General features: G+C 35.8%; 1 protein-coding gene across 1 annotated transcript; it reads right to left on the bottom strand.

Moving 5' to 3' along the window:
* Positions 1-11,287: 11,287 nt before the first annotated feature.
* On the bottom strand, positions 11,288-16,925 carry LOC104905650 (catalase). The gene is made up of 8 exons (XM_010694244.3): positions 16,764-16,925; positions 16,495-16,591; positions 14,808-15,085; positions 13,557-14,333; positions 13,352-13,441; positions 12,374-12,441; positions 12,177-12,270; positions 11,288-11,593 (listed from the first exon to the last, which is right to left on the bottom strand). The coding sequence occupies exons 1-8, from the start codon at positions 16,776-16,778 to the stop codon at positions 11,534-11,536; spliced, it is 1,479 nt and encodes a 492-aa protein (XP_010692546.1). The 5' UTR covers positions 16,779-16,925; the 3' UTR covers positions 11,288-11,533.
* Between the last annotated feature and the right edge of the window lie 5,811 nt (positions 16,926-22,736).

Here is a 22,736-nt window from a genome sequence, read left to right as displayed (position 1 = left end):
GTTAGACCAAGTAAAACTAAGCCATTGCTCATGCTCTAACAAACCACCAAGCAAAACAGTTTCTATTAATCTAATGAGTTGCTGAATCTTTATAAAACTTCTATAGACACTACGCGTGTAGTAAGATTCTCGCTTGCAGCGCTGGGGTACGTATATGCGCTTGTCATGCCTTCTTTGTGTAAAGCGCATCTCTTTTTACACGGAAAACTTTATTTCATTTTCTAAATTTTGGTATTCACATGCACTCCCATACTTCGAGAAAGTATACTCTCATGTTCGGTATGGTGAAACTTTTCTCATACCATTTACTTAGGGTGCGTTCTATTCAACTTATTGGACTTGAACTTATTGAAACTTATCTGAACTGCACTTATTGAACCTGAACTGAACTTATTGGAACTTATTAAATCTGATCGGACCTAATTGGACCTGATTCAACTTATTGGACCTGATTGGAACTTATTAGACCTGATTGAACCTCATTGACCTTATTAGACCTTATTGAAACTTATTGACCCTGATTGAAACTTATTAGACCTTATTGGACCTCATTGAAACTTATTAGACCTTATTGGACCTGATTGAAATTTATTTGACCTTATTAGACAAAAACATTGACCATGAATAACATAAATATTACCACTAATATAAATACTACCCCTCAAAATTTTTTATGGAATAATTATTATTATAATTCGTCCTTTAAAAAATAATGATTATTAATTATCTCTTTATGATAATTAATTAACAAAAAAATTACTATTTATATATTTGCCTATACATAACTTTCATCACTAATATATCTAATAGTTGTTTTTAATTTTATAAAACACTAGTAGAAAATCAAAAAATTAATTATTATTATTATTATTATTATTATTGTTAACCTTAATTATTTGACCATGATTATAATATTATTCAATAGCAATATGAATAATCAAATAATAGACAATAATACAAGTATAATACTATACATTGTGGTACTTTAATAAAAAATTCTAATAATAACATAATCAGCTAATAGTAATATGAATAATAAAATAATAGACATAATACAAATAAATTATAAAATAATAGACATAATACAAATAAATAATAAATAATAGACATAATACAAATAAATAATAAAATAATAGACACTAATACAGGTATAATACTATATGATCATTGTGGTACTTTAATTGAAATTCTAATAATAACATAATCCGCTAATAGTGATATGAAATTATGAATAACAAAATAGTGGACAATAATACAAATGTTTATTAAACATTGACTATTTGGACCTTATTGGACCTTATTAGACCTGATTGGAACTTATTGGACCTTATTAGACCTGATTGGAACTTATTGCACCTGATTGGAACTTATTGCACCTGATTGGAACTTATTGGACCTTATTAGACCTTTTTGGAACTTATTGCACTTATTAGACCTTATTGCAACTTATCTGAACTTATCTGAACTTATTGGACCTGAAACTTAATTTTTTAAGTTGAACAGAACGCACCCTTAATATGATTAGATGTAGCCCAAATATGATTTAATACCTAACTGATATGATAAGATATTGTTAGGATATGATATAAAATTTCAACTAACAAGCCCCCAAAAAGAATGAAAAACAAAAAAGTTATAATTTTTTAATATTACTTTTGTCATAAAAATTACATAAATGTCTTGGTATTGACCCATACCCGGTATGAAAATATCATTGTTCCCCATACTCCTAGCTGACCGCTCCACTCCTTTCAAGAGTTGAAATATTAGATAATCAAAACCTCCTCTATCTTACTTATCCTTACCTATGAATTTGATTAATAATTTACACGATCAATGGTTGGTTATTTTCAATTTTTAATTTGGTAGCAAGGTTAATAACTTAATTACTCAAAATAAACATGTTGTAAAACCGTTTTAAGGTCAATTTTCATTAGCCAATAACCATCGCATATAATTTGATAGGACAAAAACCATGTCACTTGTCAATTACAACGAAGTTATGGTACTTCATTCTATACAATATAACTCAGTCATCATGAGTAACTTGTACACCTTTTATTAGTTTTTTCAAACACTACAACTCGATAGAATGAGTAAGAGAAATATAATTGAACCTAAATGCATTATGGTTCGACTTGGTGATTACTTGAATAATTAGTCACCGAACCTAACTTGTATCACTGTTAAATTATGATCAATTTTCGTCTCGTTTCTCATTCATCATAGGAATATATTTATACAACTTCTTTAGAAAGTCCTACTAGGAATAACAATCCTAGTCCTAATACATATCATATCTAGAGTCCTAACACCCTCGCTCAAGTTGGAGCATGCAAATTGTAAATGCTCAACTTGGATAACAAAAATTCAAACAGAGTCCTACCAAGCGCTTTAGTAAACATATCTGCCAACTGAAACTTAGTAGGAACACATGACGGACTCACTAATCATTTGGTGACAGCATCACAAACAAAATGACAATCAACCTCAATATCTTTAGTCCGTTCATGGAACACCGGATTCTTGGCAATATACAACGCGGATTGACTATCATAATATAATCTCATCCCTATAGGATGTTGACTCCAAGATCACCAAGGAGCTGCTTTAATCACTTTAATTCACAAACAATCATTAGTAGAATAAATGCTATTTGTTGCGGTCAAAAAGTTCCCTATTGCTACGGTTTTGGGCGTGCAGCAATTAAGGGGGAAGCAATAGATAAATAATATATTGCTGCGGTTAAAAACCGCAGCAATATTTCAACATATTGCTGCGGTTTATAGCATAAACCGCAGCAATATTATTAATTTATATCAGAAAAATCCAATATATTGCTGCGGTTTCTAGGCAAAACCGCAGCAATATTATTATTTTATATTAAAAAAATCAAATATATTGTTGCGTTTTTTAGCCAAAACCGCAGCAATATACCCTAATATTGGAAAAAAAAATTGCATTTACCCATTAAATTTGAAATATTAAAATCAGACAACTAACACATTCACTATCCACTAAATTCGCATACAAACTACAGATGAAATGACATGAAACTCATTAATATATAACAACGAAAAATCTAATTACATCAATATTACAAAACAATAAAATGAAAAGGCAACAAAAAAGATCTAAACATAACAATAAACAGATCTAGTAAAAAAAAAACAAAAAACTAACTAAAACAAAAAATAAAAAACAACCGTCGGAATGGAGGCCGAAACCAAGGAGAAAACCAACTACATTAAAAAATGGAGATTTAAACCAACGACATTCAGATGCAAACTCCGAATGAAGATTTATAGATCTAAATTATAAAACCTATTGAATAGAAATTCGAAATTATGAACACAAAAATTTACATATCTAAAAAAACAAAAATAACGAAAAAAAAAGAAAAAAAAGCGGATCTAAATTCCGACCGGTGTTGATAGTGACAAACACGAGCGAGCGAACCGGAGCGAGGAACAAACACGAGTGTACACGAACGATATCTGGATCGGAGAGTGAGGAACGAGTGACGAAGCGAAGCACCGATGTTGCGACGATCGGTGTTGGATCGGAGAGTGAGGAACGAGTGATGAAGCTCGCCGGCGAATGATGACGACAGATTAGGAGTGAGAGAGAGAGAGGAGTACAGAGAGATTATAGAGGAGAGATGAGAAAATATAGGAGTGAGAGAAATGAGAGGTTGATAGCAGAGTGAGAGAGGGTGAGAGGTTGAAGAGAGAGAGGCGTGTGGTGACTGGTGAGGAAAAAAAAACCCTAAGTATGAGGCGTGTGCTGAGAAAATGTGTCTTTTATACTGTTTTTTAATATTTTCAAATAATGTTGCTGCGGTTCCTTAAAAAAACCGCAGCAATATAATAAAAAGTTATTTTTTAATATTATTTTATTATATTGCTGCGGTTTTTACCAAAACCGCAGCAATATTTCGGTCAACTAGTCAACTTTTTTTTCAAAATTTTTCCAGTAGATACTATATTGCTGCGGTTTTAGGCCAAAACCGCAGCAATATCTTTATTTTATATTTATCTTTTCTTTTCACGTGATATATTGCTGGCGTATGAGTAAAATCGCAGCAATACCACCGCAGCAAATAGCATTTATTCTACTAGTGAATGGCGGTATAGATCGATATTCGATCTCGACAGAGGAACGAGACACTGTAGGCTGCTTCTTAGTCTTCTGAAAAAAAATAGGAGAATATCCAAACAATACGAACCAGCCACTCAAAGAGCGCCTAGTAAAAGGACAACTAGCCCAATCCCAATCACACCACCCTTCCAGGTGGAGATCACTATCAAAACGAAATAATACAGCATGTCCTGGATTTTTCTTGAAATATCGTACCACTTGTAGAGCTGCCTCCCTATAGATAACTTTAGGAGCCTGCATAAACTGTGACAATATATGAACAGAATATGGCAAATCAGGTCTAGTAACAGTCAGATAAATCAATGTGCCCATCAATCTGCGATATTTCTCTACATCCTCAAAGAAAGGACCATTAGCCAAAGCAAGCTGATGGTGCTGTTCCATAGGAAACTCTGTCGACTTGGCACCTAATAGGTAGGCCTCGGATATAGTATCCAAGGCATATTTGCGTTGAGACATAAAAATTCCATGCGCCCCCCTAGCAAAGCACACAAGTCCTTCAGTTTAAAACATTATGCAAGGTAAGTTTTGAAGTTCAATAACTGATCATTCCCTGCAATAATCATATCATCCACATAAATAAGAACGTTCAACTGAATGTTCCTCTTTGTCAAAGTGAACAAGGAATAATCAGAATACGAGCGCTTAAAACCATATGCTTTCAACGCAGTGGCTAATTTAGCAAACCAACACCAAGGTGTCTGCTTCAAGCCATATGATGATTTCTTCATCTTGCATACCATATTAGTATTTCCTCCCTGAAAACCAAGGGCAATTTTCATATATACTTTTTCATCCAAATCACCATATAAAAAGGCATTATGGACATCCATTTGATGAATGTCCCATTTTTTTCACCGCTGCAATGGGTAGAAAGTGCGAATCGTAGTCATTTTTGCTACAGGGGCAAATGTTTCATTATAATCAATTCCTTCAACCTGATGATGAACAAATATAACCAATCTAGCCTTCAATATCTCCAATTTCCCTTGCCCATCATATTTTTCTGTATAAACCCACTTACTCCCCAAGGCCTTCTTGTCGGGAGGAAGAGATTGCCATTCCCAAGTTGCTTGATCTTCTAAAGCTTTTATCTCAGCTTCCATGGCTTCACGCTACCCTTCATGCTTCATCGCTTCTTTAAATGATTTCGGAGGATGCCCTGCAATTATTGCTGCTAGAAATCTGCGATTTTTGTCATAGAATTTTTCATAACTAACATAATGTGTTATAGGATAGGAAGTACCTGAGCACGATGCTGAAACGGGGTCCTGAGTCGTTGAACTTTTCTTTTTCACTACATTGTGAGTCACAGAATCCTGTAACTTTTTATTTGCAATTTTTGCCCGTTTTTCGCGCCCAAAATCATTTCCACCATCCTCCCTACACCCTTCCTGCGTGCCAATATCCCTGGCCACGTCTGTAGGGCTCGTTTCACGGGGCTCCGCCTCCATAGCCGACACCTCCTCGACTCGTGGCTCGGCATCCACCGCCGACGCCACCTCCATGTCATCACCGTCGCCATGTCCCCCTTCAACTTCGATGGGAACTTCAACAGCAAGCACAGGTATTTCCTCATCCAACAATTCGTCCACTCCTGTCAGTCCCTCCACAACTAACTCATTTATAGGTTCAGACACAACGAAAGGAAAGGTATTTTCAAGAAACTTCACATCACGTGAAACAAAATATTTGTGGGTTTCTAAATCATATAATTTCCATCCTTTATGGATATAAGAATAACCAACAAAAACACATCGACGGATCCTACTGGCAAACTTATCACCTCCACGAGAAATATTGTAGGCATAACACAAACACCCAAAAAAATTTATATCAGTCATTGTAGGGGGTTTACCAAACAAACACTCATACGGAGTTTTATAATCAAGGACAATAAAAGGAGTTCGATTTATTAAATGAAAAGCTACCTGCACAAAATACCTCCAAAATTTTAAAGGTAGGTTAGCCTGAAAATGCAAGGCACGTGCCACATATAAAATATGTTGATGTTTCCTTTCAACCCGCCCATTCTATTGTGGAGTTTTAGTACAAGAAGTTTCAGAAATAATGCCATGTTGCACGAAATATGGTTTCATGCAATTAAATTCAGTGCCATACACATTTGATTTTCTGTTCAAATTGGCGATCAATCAAAGCCACAAAATGCATAAACATAGTCTCAACTTCCAATTTATTATACAGTAAATAGGTCCAAACAGTGTGAGAAAAATCATTTACTATCATTAAAAAATAGGAAGCACCACATCTTGACATAGTTCGATAGGCCCACATAAATCACAATGAATTAATTCAAATATCATACTAGCTCTACTATTTCTCTTAGGAAAACTATTTCGAGGTTGTTGGCACGAGAACAAACGTCGCACCCATCTTTGTTGCAACTACTAGTACTAGAAGGACTCACACAAGATAAATGACGTAAAACTTTCTCCAAAGGGTGAGCCAAACGTTTAAGCCAAATATCAATAGATGCCATGCCATCCACAACATTGATCTTCACCTTAGGAACACCCCGGAAAAACAAAAGTCCATGTTCCCACTCACCCGCTCCAATCAGCGTCCTCGTCATGTGGTTTATACACATAATGTTTTAGTGAACTAAACAATACAATTCGAGGAATCTAATAACTACGGAATAGAAATCAGATTGCAATCAAGATTAGGAACAAATATAATAGTATAGAGTTTTAGATTGCCAGGAAGAATCACATCTCCCTCATGGGTAACTTCTGCAAAACTATCATCAAGTAAACCCACCGGACATCCTTTAATTTTGTGAGCATCACACAACAACGAGAATTTTCCTGTCACATGATGTGTAGCACCTGTATCCATAATCCATAAAGACTCACCGTTCAACCAATCTTTTGGTTTAGGCAAGTTCAGTAAGTCCAAGAGATTCGACCATTGTCTAGTAGTGATGCTTGCGAGTCCCGCACTTACTAAATCACGCGGAAGAGGAGCCTACGTCCCCTCCCCATACTCGACCGTTCCGACGAGCCGCCACCAGCCACGACTTTGTTTGCGCGTGGTTGGTACGCCCACTGCCTCCACGATCGCGGTCATATCTACCACCGCGGGTCGCCGCACCACCACGCCAAAGGCGGGCACTACTCAGGGTACCCAATCAATTCAAAACAGTCGAAACATTGTGTCCTTCCAGTTGAAAGTGAGTGCAAACCACAAAGTCATTAAAAGAACGAGTTTTGGGTTTCGATTCTACCTTAAACGCCATATTCTTAGCCGGCGAAGGCAAGGAGGTCATGCTAGGGCCCCGCAAACGTTCCTCTTGAGAAATTATTTGATAAGCGCGAGCTACCGAAGGCCAAGGGGTATGCGCAAGAAGATGAATCGAAGAGGACCATAGGCATCATCGAGACAAATCAAGAAACGATGCAATTGATCATCGGAGCGTTGTTGTTCAAGAAATTGCATGACAACGCAATTAGCACCCCCCAGTCGCGCATGTGGGTGCCACTTACTGCGAGGCTAACTCATCCTACAATCGAGTCAAACGATCAAAATACTCTGCCAAAGATTCACCTTTTTGCTGCTTACAATCACTAATCTGTGATTTAAGTTGACGGATGCGGGTTTCGTTAGAAACATAATACCTCTCCTTCAGATGAGACCAAAAATCATAAGCATTGTCAAAATAAGACACTAAACAATGCATAGTCGGGGAAATAGAATTCCTCAATTACGACAACAACATCGATTGAATAGTCCGCCAATCGTCTAACTTTTCTACAGTAGTAGGCTTAGGAATATTACCATCCAAGAATCCAAGTTTTCTTTTTGCAGTCAAATACATGCGAATTGCGCATGCCTATTCATCGAAATTGTCCTCCTTTAATTTGATCGGAGTGAAAACATTGCCAAGATTATCGTTTGAGCCTAGATAGTAGGCTGGGTATGGGTTTTTTTTTGGGGGGGGGGTTGATCGGATTTTTCTGTCATAATTACTCGTCTAGATCCACGGGAATAAGTGCTAAGAGGAGAATTTATGATGAGGGAGTGTAGGGGGGTGTTAAAAAATTAAAAGAACCAAAAAGCTGAGGGTAAAAAGCAACTCGGTTTGTGGTTCAATGGACTGGAAAATGTCGAGGTTGGGTTCGCGCAAAGAGGACAAGAAAAAATTCTAAGGTTAGGGAAGGAACTAATGGGTTCGGGTTTGTCAATGAACAGAAAAATTGGCGAGTGGTGGTTCGATCGTGGAGGATGCGGTTTCGGCGTGGTTTGGTGTTGTTCGGGGTGCTAGGGTCGAGTTACTATTGGTGGTTGGGTTCCGGTGTGCGGCGTGGTGGTTGCGTTTTGGTTTTGCGAAGAACTCGAAAAGGGCGAGTCTTGGTGCGGGTCGTGGGGGGTCGTTTTGGCCGCTGTGGTGATTCCGGTGTGCGGGGAGAGTTGGGGCGGTGATGTTTGGGCTGGGTTCAAGGGTGTTTTAATTTGATTATCTTTGGTGGTTTCTGGGTGGTCTATGGTGGTTCGTTTGGTGGTTTTTGGTTTTGTTTTGTTTTCTTCAATTTTTTTTTTGTGGGAGAGAAAAATTTCTTAGGCTCTTGATACCATGTTAAATTATAGTCAATTTCCGTCCCGTTTCTCATTCATCATAGGAATATATTTATACAACTTATTTAGAGAGTACTACTAGGAATAACAATCCTAGTCCTAATACATATCATATTTAGAGTCCTAACAATCACCGATTTTATATTAATTGACAATTGATTGGATATGAAACATTAAAATACAAACCTGACTTATACATAAATAGAAGAAGATCTAGTTCATAATAGACCATATTTTTTTAACTCAAACCTATAAGAACCCTACCTGAGATGAATCCTACCCGACTATACCTAACACTTGTGTTGCACAACAATCCAATAAAGTCGAACCCTTTATCGATTCGACCTACTATTGAAGCGTAGTCTAACTTAACAAAACCTAACTCACTCGACCCCTCATTAACACAACCATAAAGTACCTAAAATTCTAAACTTTATTATCCTAATACATATCATATCTAGAGTCCTAACAATCACCGATTTTATATTAATTGACAATTGATTGGATATGAAACATTAAAATACAAACCTGACTTATACATAAATAGAAGAAGATCTAATTCATAATAGACCATATTTTTTTAACTCAAACCTATAAGAACCCTACCTGAGATGAATCCTACCCGACTATACCTAACACTTGTGTTGCACAACAATCCAATAAAGTCGAACCCTTTATCGATTCGACCTACGATTGAAGCGTACTCTAACTTAACAAAACCTAACTCACTCGACCCCTCATTAACACAACCTTAACGTACCTAAAATTCTAAACTTTATTATCTTGACACACATTTTTTTATAAAGAAGATAGAAAAATTATCATTAATAAAGTATCATGTACCATCTAAAACAGCAATTATACATAAGTAAAAATGATACAAAAAAATTATCTAAAACATTTTTGATGTCAAAATTATCATTAATAAAGTATCTTGTACCATAAACAAAATTTAACAACTTTACATTTGAAATGCCTGGTATTATTGTAAATTCAAATATGATCTCTTGATGTCTAAATCTTCATCCAACATAACCAGTTTCTCATGTTTTTATCGTGTAAAATAAAAAACAAAACCGTGACTTTCATGTGAGATCGGATATAACCATCATACTTCCTCCGTTCTAAAATAAATGCATGCCATAATTTGACTTTTACACTATTCACACACTTTCTTTTAACTGTATTTTGTGATTTCTATGTATAAAAAAATAATCAAGTGGAATCATGTTAGATTCGTCTCAATATATTCTTTCAAAACATCAACTTTTTATAATTTTTACTTACAGAAAATTAGATATATTAATGGTTAAAGTTATGCATTGACAAGCATGACCAAAAAAATGTCAGGTATATTGAAATAAAAGAAAATTCGATTTAGAAAATTGTCACATAAGAAGAAAGAACCTTTAAAAACAAACTACAGACCAATAAACCTTAGAACTAAGCCACCATGATTAAGAAAGTTCAGGAATCTCCACCTGTATCACCTGATGGAAGCCCATACAAATTCCCTTATGAAGGTTAGGGTTGGATAGAAAGGCTAAGGTTAGAAAACACATATTTTATCTTCAAGTACTTACCATTAATTCTAAAAATTACATTCTACGCTTTCAAAACCAAACTTCGACAAAACAATTCAAAAGTCAAAACCTCAAATGACACAATGAATACTTCATAGGTTCAGAGGTTGGAAACACCCCTTTCAAACCAAACTCGAACATGAAGTTAACACATATAGCACCGTACCAAGTCCCCCCAATAATTCTGCAAGAATGTAGGCTAATCCCAAAGATATAACCGACTTGACCTAACTGAAAATGACTTCAACCAAAACCGACTTAAATGGTACTTTAACCAATATCAACCTGCATATGACCCAAGCTGAAGCAACCATAATTGAATCCAACCCAACTCAATTTGGTAGTAGAGGGCCTAGAGGCAGTGATTCATTCCATTCGTATAAATACACGAACTTTGTTCAGCACCTACAATGAAGAAATATATGAACTTTGAAAAAACTAAACTAATATGGCATATTTCCACCAAGTTAAGCTTAGCTTAGTGGTAACAAAAAAACCTTCCAACTTTATGGTTGGGGATTCGATCCCCACTAGGAGCACTTTGAGAGAAGATGTCCCCTTATCATCCCCCCACTCTCAAAGCGTTTGACCGCAAACCCAAGTCGAGTGAACCTACAAGAGGTTCTAATTTGACAAGACCCTTCATCTTATCATAAGATCCCCAGTAGGAAACCGCAAAAAAATATTACATATTTCCAGTCAAAACAAAAACCCCAAACTCACACTACCACAAAAAAGGACTTAAACAATTAACGCATCACACCTACGAGCTACAATATCAAAGAAGGCCAGGGTCAGATTGTGGCCCTTAAATAATTGTGACCTTAACCAAACATTTTTATTAATTAACCAAACTACTACAACACACAGACTCGGGATAATAATTGTTACATACGTTCATCAGTAGGACGTAAAATGAACAATGACCCACATGTAAGGAACCATGCTTAGTAAAATCAATAGGGATACACATCCAATTTTATTAGGAAACAAAATGAGATTACAGGACACATGCTCATTGTACTGCAAGTCTGTAACACAAACAACAGAAACTTAAATATCAGTTCTGTTCTATGCTGAGTGTACTATCACAGAATTTATAGTATATCACAAAGTAACTAGATATTACAATTCTTCACGATACTGTCCTCGTCTCGATCCCCAAATAATGCATCCGTTCATGTCGATCATGTTTACATAGTTGGCCTCACATTAAGTCTACTTGCTACTTTCATACCCAGAGATTTATCAGCCTGTATATTACAGAAATCGAAGTTAGTAGAACATATATAATGTTGAAGAGAGAATTGCAGCATTTGAGCTATGGCTGTGCTATAGTTGGTTGAAAAGAAAACTTTTCTACGAAAAATACATTTGATGGAAACTGTTTTCCACCCTTTACAATCCAAAGAAAAGGTTTTACACCCAACCACGCATACAAGGTCGTTTTGATTTGATGGACAACATCTTCCATGGAAGATGATTTTTAATGGAAAATATGTTCCGGAAGAATTAGAAAACACGTACTTGTATTATAAATATGTTTCTTTCGTTTGATTTGATGGAAATTTTATTAAGCTAAGAAAGGGAAAATAGAGATGTTCGGAATGACAGAGTGGAGGAAAATGGTTTTCCTCCAAATTTTGGAGGAAAATATTTACAAAGGGATGGAAAACTTTTTTCCACCTCAGTTTTCCTTATTAAATCCCTTGTCCAACCAAACAATGGAAAATGAAGAAAACGTTTTCCTCCAAAACAAACGGAACCTTAGCTGACAAATGTTTCCTACAAACCAAACATGGCCTAAATAGTAAATAGAAATAAATTGGTACTTACCTGAGACCAGTATGAAACCCATATGCTGCGGATCTCATGAGTGATGCGAGGATCAGATAAAGCATCAACCACTCTGCAGATGAATCGCTCTTGCCTGGAACCACCAGAAGACAGAATATATGAGCATACAATTAATACAAAAACCAAAGCCAAACTCAGAGTTAGACAGCCACAAGCATGATTAGGAAGGGTCAAACCTGGCTGGGTCCATTGATCTGTATCTCTCTCCAGGCTGCTTGAAATTGTTTTCCTTCGCAATGATTTGCTACATCAAGGGATAACCATACAGTCGATCAATCACCATTCAGTTAATACTTTCCCTTCTCAATTTAATTAATGCTCACATCTCAAATTAGTTAATAACTGCCACTTCTCAATCCACATCATCAAAACAAAATAATCACATTAGCACAATTAAGCAGAAATAAAATACTCAAAATGATGATTTCTTCCTGTTATGAGCCTCAAAAGGTCCCTTTGTCCTTCTATAGTAGTATTCTTCACACATGAATTTCTCCTTCTAATTTATGACAAGAGACATAGTAATAATAGAGAACTCCAGCCAACAAAACCACCATATTGTCGACATTTGTGTTTTCCTTGGAGTTATTCGTTATTGACTATTGCGAAGGCAAACGCAAATTTTCATATGAATATTTTCCTTACAACTATAACTGCCTTGACAATATCAAATATTGCCTTGAAAAAATCCTTAACCTTTCTTTAAATCTAATCGAGACTAAATCAATATCCAAAGGACTCCGGGAACAAGATTAACGTATAAAGCTGCTAATAATCTCCAATAATAACAGGAGCTTAATATTGAAACACTGCAAGACCCCCCAGCATTTTGATTTTTACTCTTTAGCTCCCCCAGCCCAAAAAAAGAATATTCTCCCCCAGTTTGGCAGGGCAACCATTCAGCCCAAAAACTGCCATCTTTGATGGAGAACACCATCAGAGTTGCTTCTCTGCAATACCAACTATCAACATTTCCAATATCCGACGTTCTCATCAATTGATGCCTATGTTATAGGTCTAGATAAACCTGATATGCTAATGACTTTTCGAATCGACTTTTAATATAAAAGAAACATCCGTCACTCTCCACATTAACCTCAAAACAATGCGCGGACCAGTGAACAAACAAGCTAGAGAAATAGAAAACAACTAACCCTTTCACGCTTTCCATTTATGACGTTTGAAGGAATGGGATGTCTCTCAGCGTGACGAACAGGATCATATCTTGATGGGAAGTAGTCGACCTGAAATAAAGAATAGAGTAAGAAATAAGAACTTAGAGCACACACAACAGTAACAACAACAACAAATCTAAAAGATCTACTTGGGAGAAAAAGAAGATGAAAACATAGCAAATACCTCCTCATCTCTGTGCATAAAGTTCATGAAACCATCATAGTGATTGTTGTGATGAGAGCACTTGGGGGCATTAACTGGAAGTTGCAGGTAGTTGGGACCAAGACGGTGTCTTTGGGTATCAGAATAGGAGAAGATTCGAGTCTGAAGAAGCTTGTCATCGGAGTAGGAGACTCCAGGAACAACGATAGCCGGGCAAAATGCCAGTTGTTCGTTTTCTGCAAAAAAGTTGTCGATATTCTTGTTCAAGACCATACGGCCAACTGGCAGTAGAGGCAAGATGTCCTCAGGCCATGTCTTTGTAACATCAAGCGGGTCAAAGTCAAACTTGTCTTCATCAGCTTGGTCTATGATCTGGATGAAGAGTTTCCATTCAGGATAGTTGCCAGCAGCAATTGAGTCATACAGATCCTGAGTAGCATGGCTGTGGTTAGCTCCTCCAACTTTTATGGCCTCATCCTCCAACAGGCTTTTCACTCCACATGTTGGCTTCCAGTGGAACTTCACGTAGTGTACTTTGCCAGCCTTGTTAATCAGAGTATATGTGTTAACACCAGAACCTTCCATATGCCTGTAGTTTGCAGGAACTCCAATATCATCAAAGAGGAAAGTGAACATGTGCAAACTCTCAGGATGGTGAGAGAAGAAATCCATGACCCTCCAATTTTCTTGAATGTGAGATTTGGGGTTGGGCTTGAGGGAGTGCACCATATCCGGGAATTTCATTCCATCACGAATGAAAAACACAGGGAAATTGTTCCCCACAAGATCAAAGTTACCCTGTGATCAACAGAAATCAGGCAAAACGTATAAGCTAACGAATGAAATGCAAACCTAGAGATGTTCAGCATCAAAAATCTATAACCAATATCTATGTTAACCAACTAATATAAAAGCTATCAAAATCTAGTCAATCTCAAAGCAGACCACATCACATCACATCACAATAACACCAAACTACTATGCAAATAATTTATCTTCAGCATCATGAATAGATCAGCCTTGTCAGGTACTCCTAAAGGTGTTATATTTAGAACTACAGCATTTAACTTGGTAACTAACATGATCGAGAGCATATAAAATAAACTAGGAAGATAGCACAAAATTTCAAGCATATACTAGTAACTAGTAAGGCTATAGACACTTAACAGCATTTTAAATATCCAACAAACCCTAGCATGCGCAAAAAATATCTAGAACTGGAGAAGTAACACAACACATGCCATAACAATTTGGTATAGATCTGCCCCTCACCTCTCTGGTGTAAAACTTCACAGCAAAACCACGAGGATCCCTAAGGGTTTCGGGACTGCCACGTTCATGAATAACAGTGGAGAAACGAACAATTACAGGTGTCTGGACACCAGGAGCACGCATGAAATCAGCACATGTGAGGTGTGAGATATCATGAGTAACTTCAAAAAATCCCTTAGCACTAGCTCCCCTGGCATGAACAACACGTTCTGGTATACGCTCTCTATCAAAGTTGGCAAGCTTTTCCACCAGATGGTAGTCCTCCAAAAGGATTGGGCCTGTTCAGAAACATGCATCAGTAACGTTCAATTCCCAAAACTATGTCATCAGCGTACAATGTACAATACTAATGCTGAGGGGGAAAAAAGACATAAATGTACAGAGCTGCGGACTGCGGTAGCTGGTGACGGTCTAACCACTAGATATCCTAATTGTAGTGGTTCGGCTAACTTCAGATTTGGGACAGAGGACCAGAGGTTCGTGGTCTAGAAAGTGTAACTAAATAGCTAATGAAGCTAGCTTTTCACTCAACAGAGACACTGCATCTACTTCATAATTCTAGATTTCTACCTCAACAATCCCTTTCTTTAGTTTTTCATTCTTTAATTTTTAGAAAAGAATATGTATTCTCTCTTCTAGATTGCACATCTTATAACCTCATAAATTCATTTAACACATTATTTCTTCAATGGGTTGAGGCTGCTAACATCTAGTAAAACTATGAGTAGCTAATAATAAGGTTAAGACTATTTACACTTCTGGCAAGCAGGCCCTAACAGGTAAATCGAGAATGAGATCCAGTCTCCCAGACCAAATGATTATCCTACATTCAGCATCAGGTGCACAGATACAAACATAGGGTTACCAATTCCATAATCCTTGTCATCCTCAAACCTGTTGGCTTAAAAACTCTCTTTTTTCGGCCACCCAATAACTCCCACAAATTTACAACACACTTCAATACTCATGCACCTGCAATCTAATAAAATTCTCTCTGTTTCCTCCCACTTCTGTACACCACCGCCTACTGATATTCCACTAGTTTCACTCTTCACATTTCCTCAACAATCATCTAAAATCAAATACTTGTAAAATTACACAATTTGTAGTACAATAGGAAGACATCAGAAGATAACCTTAAATAAAACAACAATAGCAATGAAGAAGTGATGACATCCATTACACTTAATACACAATCCAGCTAAAACACAAACTATTAGGGCCAATTCCAAGATCATTATCACACTTTTGTTGTCATAATTTTCTATTTTCATTGATATACCTAATTTCTGTAACTCTGCAGACGACGGAAAGCATAGATTTTAAAAGGACTTCTGTAAAAATGGTAATAAACAACATGAAATTAGTCAAAGTAATATACCCCCTTTGCTCTTTAAACTTTGAGCAAACGTTGGTTTCTCGGAATTCATATCAACTCATTGCATAAACACCTTTGGATTCGCTAGAACATAATCACTATTTGCAACTCCTATCTTATTATCAGTTATAATTCATTGGTAAATTTTGTTTAAATTGCTTAGATATTATATAAATCAACATTTGCGCAACTTTCACAACTCAAACTCAGATCCTAACATCAAATAATAAAATTCAATAATACAAATTAAACGTCAATTTTCACTGATATCAAAACCATATGAAATAATCAATCAATCAAATAATATACCTCTGTGACTAACAGTTAATGAAGAGTTGTTATTCCAAACAGGTGCACCAGAATTTGTGGTACAATAAGGAGCATTGTTCGCACTTGATGGTCGAAACTGCACCAAAAATCAAATTCCAAAAATTCAATCAAACAGCAGTTCCAAATTCAAACTTCAAATTCATCAAAAAAAAAATTTAATCAGAAAAATCAAAAATTAAACGAATGAAAAATCTATTAAAAAAGATTCAAATTCAAGATAAAAGCAATCAAAAACACGAAGAACTAACCTTGTATGGATCCATGGCGAGGTAAATAATGATAAATTGAAGTTCCCTAGGAGAGAGAAAGTAAGAGGTTTTAAGAGATAAAGATGAAGGAAGAAAATGTGGCGAACACAAGATTTTAATTAGTAAATGGTATATTTAAAGTGTGACATGTATGAGTCAGTGCTGGATAATGTTTTTATTTTTTAATTTCCGGATTTTTCGTTGCCGCTACTAAATTTCTGAATATTATTGTGACAAGTTAGCTGGTAGAAATTTTGGAGAATATTAGCACTAGAAGACAGCTCTTAAACTTAAATATGGGGTTGATATTAGTTTGTGATTGATTTTTTTTTTTTGCCCGAGATGATGGCGTGATCAAATTAGTGTAAGAGGAACATAAGTACTTCATGTGTATTTGCTATTTGATTGAATTTTTGGAATTTGATTTAGGCTCCGTTTGGTAGGGCGTAAAACGTTTTCCCGGAAAACTGTTTTCCTCTATTTTCAGTTTTACATTGTTTGGTGGGCAAAAGAGTGTAAAACCATTTCCCCTTGGGGTAAAATTACTCTCCCAATGATGGAAAACCATTTTCCTTTCAAAATGAAGGGAAAACTATTTTCCTTATCTCTCTTGTACACTCCTCTCACTACCTCCTTACTTTCCCTTTCATTTTCCTTTCATTTCATCATTTTTCTTACATCGAACCAAACAACGGAAAACTAATTTTGGAATTGTGTTTTCCATTGTAAATTATTTTCCGTGAAAATCATTTTACACTGAAAATATTTTACGCCCTACCAAACGGAGCCTTAGTAACATGAAAGTATCAATCATGTGTATATGATAATTATTAATTGTCTAAATTTTTTTTTTTTTCAAAAAAAACAATTTTATAAGGATTGTCATAGGCTGAAAAACTTTAATAAGATATTGACACATCTTCCTTCAATTATGATTTAGTTAATTTTTTCTAATTGCGTCGTTTTCTTATAATTATCTTTCGATGTTTTATTTTAAAGGACTAAATGTGGTCATGTAATAACATATAAACTAAAATATGCGGAAAATGCAATTCACCTTTTTATTTGCTAAGACTAGTATAATGGAAGTTAACACCATTGAATCATACCATATTATAGTATGTGTCTTAACATGTGCAAGGCACAAATTTATTAGCTACAAAATGAATAAGAAATGTCGACAAAGATGAGACTTTAATCTATTGATTAAAGATGAAAAACTTATTTGTCCATTTGTTTAAGATTGAAAATTGAATGAAATGCATCACGATTCATATAGCCAATGTCAATGATCTAGATAAGGAAGACAACTTTCATAATCAATATTCGTGAAGTGTTCCATGTATATGAAAAAGGAGTGAAATAGATTATAAGAAAATAAGCTATGCTTGTGGTAAATGATGTGAGAACTGAGAATGCATAAATATTGATTAGTGACTTATTGACTTGTTGTTCATTACTTCATAAATCTAAATAACTTTGGTAATGAAATTAAATAGGTATAGAGAGGAAAATGCAAAAGAGGCTTAAAAACAATCCTTAACCAATTTTCTTTAATGTATTAATTGCCTAAACTACTTTATGAATATAGATGATAATTGCATATATTAATGCATAATTACTGGAGTATTAATTTCACTTTATGTATTTTCTCAAATCAAGAGAATGTTAAAAAAAAGTAGCATAAGGTATAAGTACACTAACTTCAATATTAGGGGATAAATAATTAAGTCTAGAGGAACCTACTAGTGTCTTGTATCACTAGGGGTGAAAGTTATTTGGTTAAAAACCGAAAACCAAACCAAACCAAACCGAATTAGTAATTTGGTTTGGTTTTTTTTGAAATTCGGTTTGGTTTGGATTCAAAAAAATTATTTTTTCGGTTTTTCGGTTTGGATTGGTTTTGGTTTTGGAAAACCGAAAAAACCGAATTATTGTCACTTAGCATACGAATTTTGTCTATTATTTTTTTGTGTTTCTTTTTTTTAATATTAATTACGAAAATACAAAAATATTGTCACTTAAAATACAAATTATCAAAAAGTTTGGTTTAAATTCGGTTTGGTTTTTATCTTGGTTTGATTTAATTTCATTTCGGTTTGGTTTGGATTTTGGAATATGAAAAAAAATTGGTTTATTTTGGTTTGGATTTTAAAAGATAAAAAAAAAATCCGGTTTAGTTTGGTTTGGTTTGGTTTTTGGTTTCATATTTTGGTTTGGTTTGGTTTGGATTGAGTCGAATTTCGATTTGGATTTGGTTTGGAAATTTCAAAATCGAATTTATTTCGGTTTGGTTTGGTTTTGACCTAAAACCAAACCAAAAACCGAACTTACACCCCTATGTATCACATCTTTCTTAATAACCACAAACATATAGGGTGAGAGATAATAGAAAACAAATTCATGAATTTACAAAGGAAAAAAGAAAAGGCAATAGTTTGGTGGTTCCCTATCCACTGTTTTGGAGGTTTACGAGAAGAACGTCAGAGCCACTAATGGTAGAAGCAACATGAGCCATTTAGCTAATTCCACGTAGACAAAGGACTTTGAGTTGTGTGCAAATTTGACTTCCCAATTTGGAATGTAATGCTGAGTAGTGTGAATGCAGCAATATGCCGATAAGTTTATTCAATAATGGGCCTCTCTTTGTGTAAACTTAGCCACACACTAAACAACAATTATTAGTTCGACCCAAACACTAAAGGTCCACGATAGAGCGTCCATTGCGGCAAAATTCTCTTCAACAGTGTCATTTCGAAGGAAAGGTTATACCAGTAATCACACCCCCAAAGTTAGGGGTGTTCTCGGATAGTTAATCGTATTAGAAATATATTTCGATTTAGTTTATAAAACTTTTAGTTTTTTTTTAAAAAATTAATATTAATTCATTGATTCAAAGTCATACGATATTTAAAAAGAAGTAGAAACTAAACAAATACGAATTTTTTCCTTGGATAATGCAAAAGTGGGTCTTAATTCCCAAAATATGCCCAAAAAAATAAAAACTCCATGCGTACCGTCCACGTAGGACGGCACGCGAGAATTTTTTTTTTCTAACTTAAGTAAAACCGCTACTTGAAGTAGCGGTTTACAAGTGCCGAGAATTTTTTTTTTTTTTCAACTTAAGTAAAACCGCTACTTGAAGTAGCGGTTTACAAAAAAATTTTTTTTTTTTTTTTAAATGCTGTGTAAACCGCTACTTCAAGTAGCGGTTCATTAATCAAGTTGAGTTTGATATGTGCTTATTTTGCCCAAGTAAACCGCTACTTAGAGTAGCGGTTTATATTTATAAACCGCTACTCTGAGTAGCGGTTTGTACACATAAACCGCTACTCTGAGTAGCGGTTTACCTGGGATAAAACAAAAGAAAACAGTTTCTCGCGTGCCGTCCTACGTGGACGGTGCGCAGGGAATTTTTATTTTTTTGGGCATATTTTGGGAATTAAACCCTACTTTTACATTATCCAAGGAAAAAATTCAAACAAATAAATATCAAAATAAAATAAATACAATTCTAATATGACAAAACCACGATCGTTGAGTAGATCTAACACTTCTGAAAACCCTCGTCTCTCACATTGTTGTCTGATGCAGCCTTCTACAAGGGGGTCTGTCGATCTTTTGTAGTGTTGAAGTAGAACTGCATTTAATTCAAGTGATTGTAAATGAAGTCTTGACATCTGTTACAACTGCGTACAATTTTCGATCAACAAATCAATATCTTTAATTATACAAAAATCCAAAAACAAAGTCTCCAAACTCTCACATGAAGAGAGATAAAATCCAATATATGGGTAGATATAATCCAATATATGGGTAGAAGAACTCTCAATTAGAGAGAGACTTAAATTTATTAGAAACACAAATATAAAAAAACTAGTAACAAAAGGAAAAAAAGGAGCTTACCACCGTCCAAAAGGGTGGTGGTAGCCCCTAGATTGAAAATTAGGGTTTTGTGAGAGAGAGGAGAGAGAAGAGAGGAAAAAAGCGAAGACGCGAAACTTTTTCAACAACTTTTCTACTTTTAGTTTAGGGTCTGTTTGGCGTAACGATCATTTTCTAATTTATGATTTTATGAATTTAAAGGTCATATGACATTATTGAGGTGTATATTAGGCAAGTTATCTTAATTGATGTATATTGATTATTCTAGAGTATCCTTAGTTGCCTAGTTTTGATGTAATATATTTATGCAAGATCAACAAATACCAAAAGGCAAGAAAAAATAAACCTAACCAAATATGTCATGGTATCAGGCTAGCCACATCTCTAACCTATAATCTGCCTCATCATCACCATGCCGGTGATGAAGTTCCCATTAAAGACTCACCGCCGCCTCCTCCTGCCACCATCCCGTCAACTTCACCTTTCTTTCTCGGCCCTCAAGACAAGCCGGGTGACTTTATTAGCCCTACACGGCTCACCTCTTCCAACTATGATCAGTGGGCTTGTGATATTCAAATGGCGCTTAAAGCGCGCGCAACTTCTTGTTTCTAGATGGCACAATTACTTCCCTTACTCCACCTTGTACTGCTTCCGTATTGGAGTACTATTCAAGCTATGCTCATTTCCTGGCTCATGAACACTATCTCTCCGGAGATTAAAGGTACGTTATATCCAAATATCGTGATGCAAAACGTTTGTGGGATTCTTTGCAATCTCGTTTTGTTATGGCCAATGGCCATCGTATTCAACAACTTACATCTTCTCTTGCTCATTGTTAACAATCTAAATCTATGAGTGTGCCGCTTACTATGGGAAATTAAATGTTTTATGGGAAGAATTGCATATTATTTATTGTACTTGTTGTCCCTCTTATTCCGCGGGTCAATTGCATGAGGAACGTCGCGCTACTCGCAAACTTCATGAATTTTAAATCGGTCTTGATGCTGATTTTAATAGCAATGTGCATACCAATATACTCTCTCAGGATATATCCCTCGCATGATCGGGCTTACCAACTTGTTGTTCAAGCCGAACGAGTTCAGTTAGCTCACAAAGCCTCTGATTCATCGCATGATGTGGTGAGTTACGCTCTTCGTGCAGCCCCACGTGGCTATTCTACATCTTCTTCTCACTCTCGTCCTCGTGTGTGGGAGGACAAGTCTCATCTCACCTGCACCCATTGCAAGAAAACCGGTCATGAGGTAAGTTTGTGCTTCGAACTTGTGGGCTATCCTACATGCATGGTGGGAGAAGCGCCAACAGGCTGCTGCTGGCCGTGGGAGTACATGCTCCAATCCTCCACCACCCACTGCTGCTACTGCTGGCCGTGGACGTAGTTCGTGCCAACGCAACCACTATCGTGGCTCTTGCTGGTTTCGTAGGGGCAGCTGCCGCTCCTGCTACTATTTTTATCGCCCATCAGTGAAAGGCTTTGGCCGATCTATTGGGTAATACAAAAAATTTTAACGAATGTCTGCACGGTATGTTTACTACCACTGACTGGATTGTTGATACTGGTGCTCCTAACCATGTCATTCACTAGTAGAATAAATGCTTATTTTTGCGGTCATTAAGTGGCCTATTGCGGCGGTTTTGACCGCGCAACAATTAAGGGGGCAGCAATAGGTAATTAATATATTGCTGCGGTTTCTGGGCAAAATTGCAGCAAAATATTTATTTCTTATTAAAAAAGTACAACGTATTGCTGCGGTTTTGGCTAAAAACCGCAGCAATATCTTGGTCTATTGCTGCGTTTGTTACCCAAAACCGCAGCAATAGGTCTTGTTATAGGCAAAAGATTTTTTTTTTTTTTTTCATTTTACAATTAATTTTTTTGCATTTTGTAATTAAATTTGAAAAAATATCATTCTCTCATCCAAGGAGACTATTGCAGCACTGAAGTACCATAACAACACAAAAGCAACTAAACCAAACCGCTATATATTCAATAAAAATAATATTTTACAAACCCTAATTACAAAATTGTATAAAAAAAATGAAAACAATCCTAATAAGCAACAACGCTCA

The sequence above is a fragment of the Beta vulgaris genome, chromosome 1 (assembly GCF_026745355.1).
Source record: "Beta vulgaris subsp. vulgaris cultivar EL10 chromosome 1, EL10.2, whole genome shotgun sequence".
Classification (NCBI taxonomy): Eukaryota; Viridiplantae; Streptophyta; class Magnoliopsida; order Caryophyllales; family Amaranthaceae; genus Beta; species Beta vulgaris.
The sequence above is the reverse complement of the archived record's forward strand: the minus strand, read 5'-3'. Positions and strand labels throughout refer to the sequence as shown.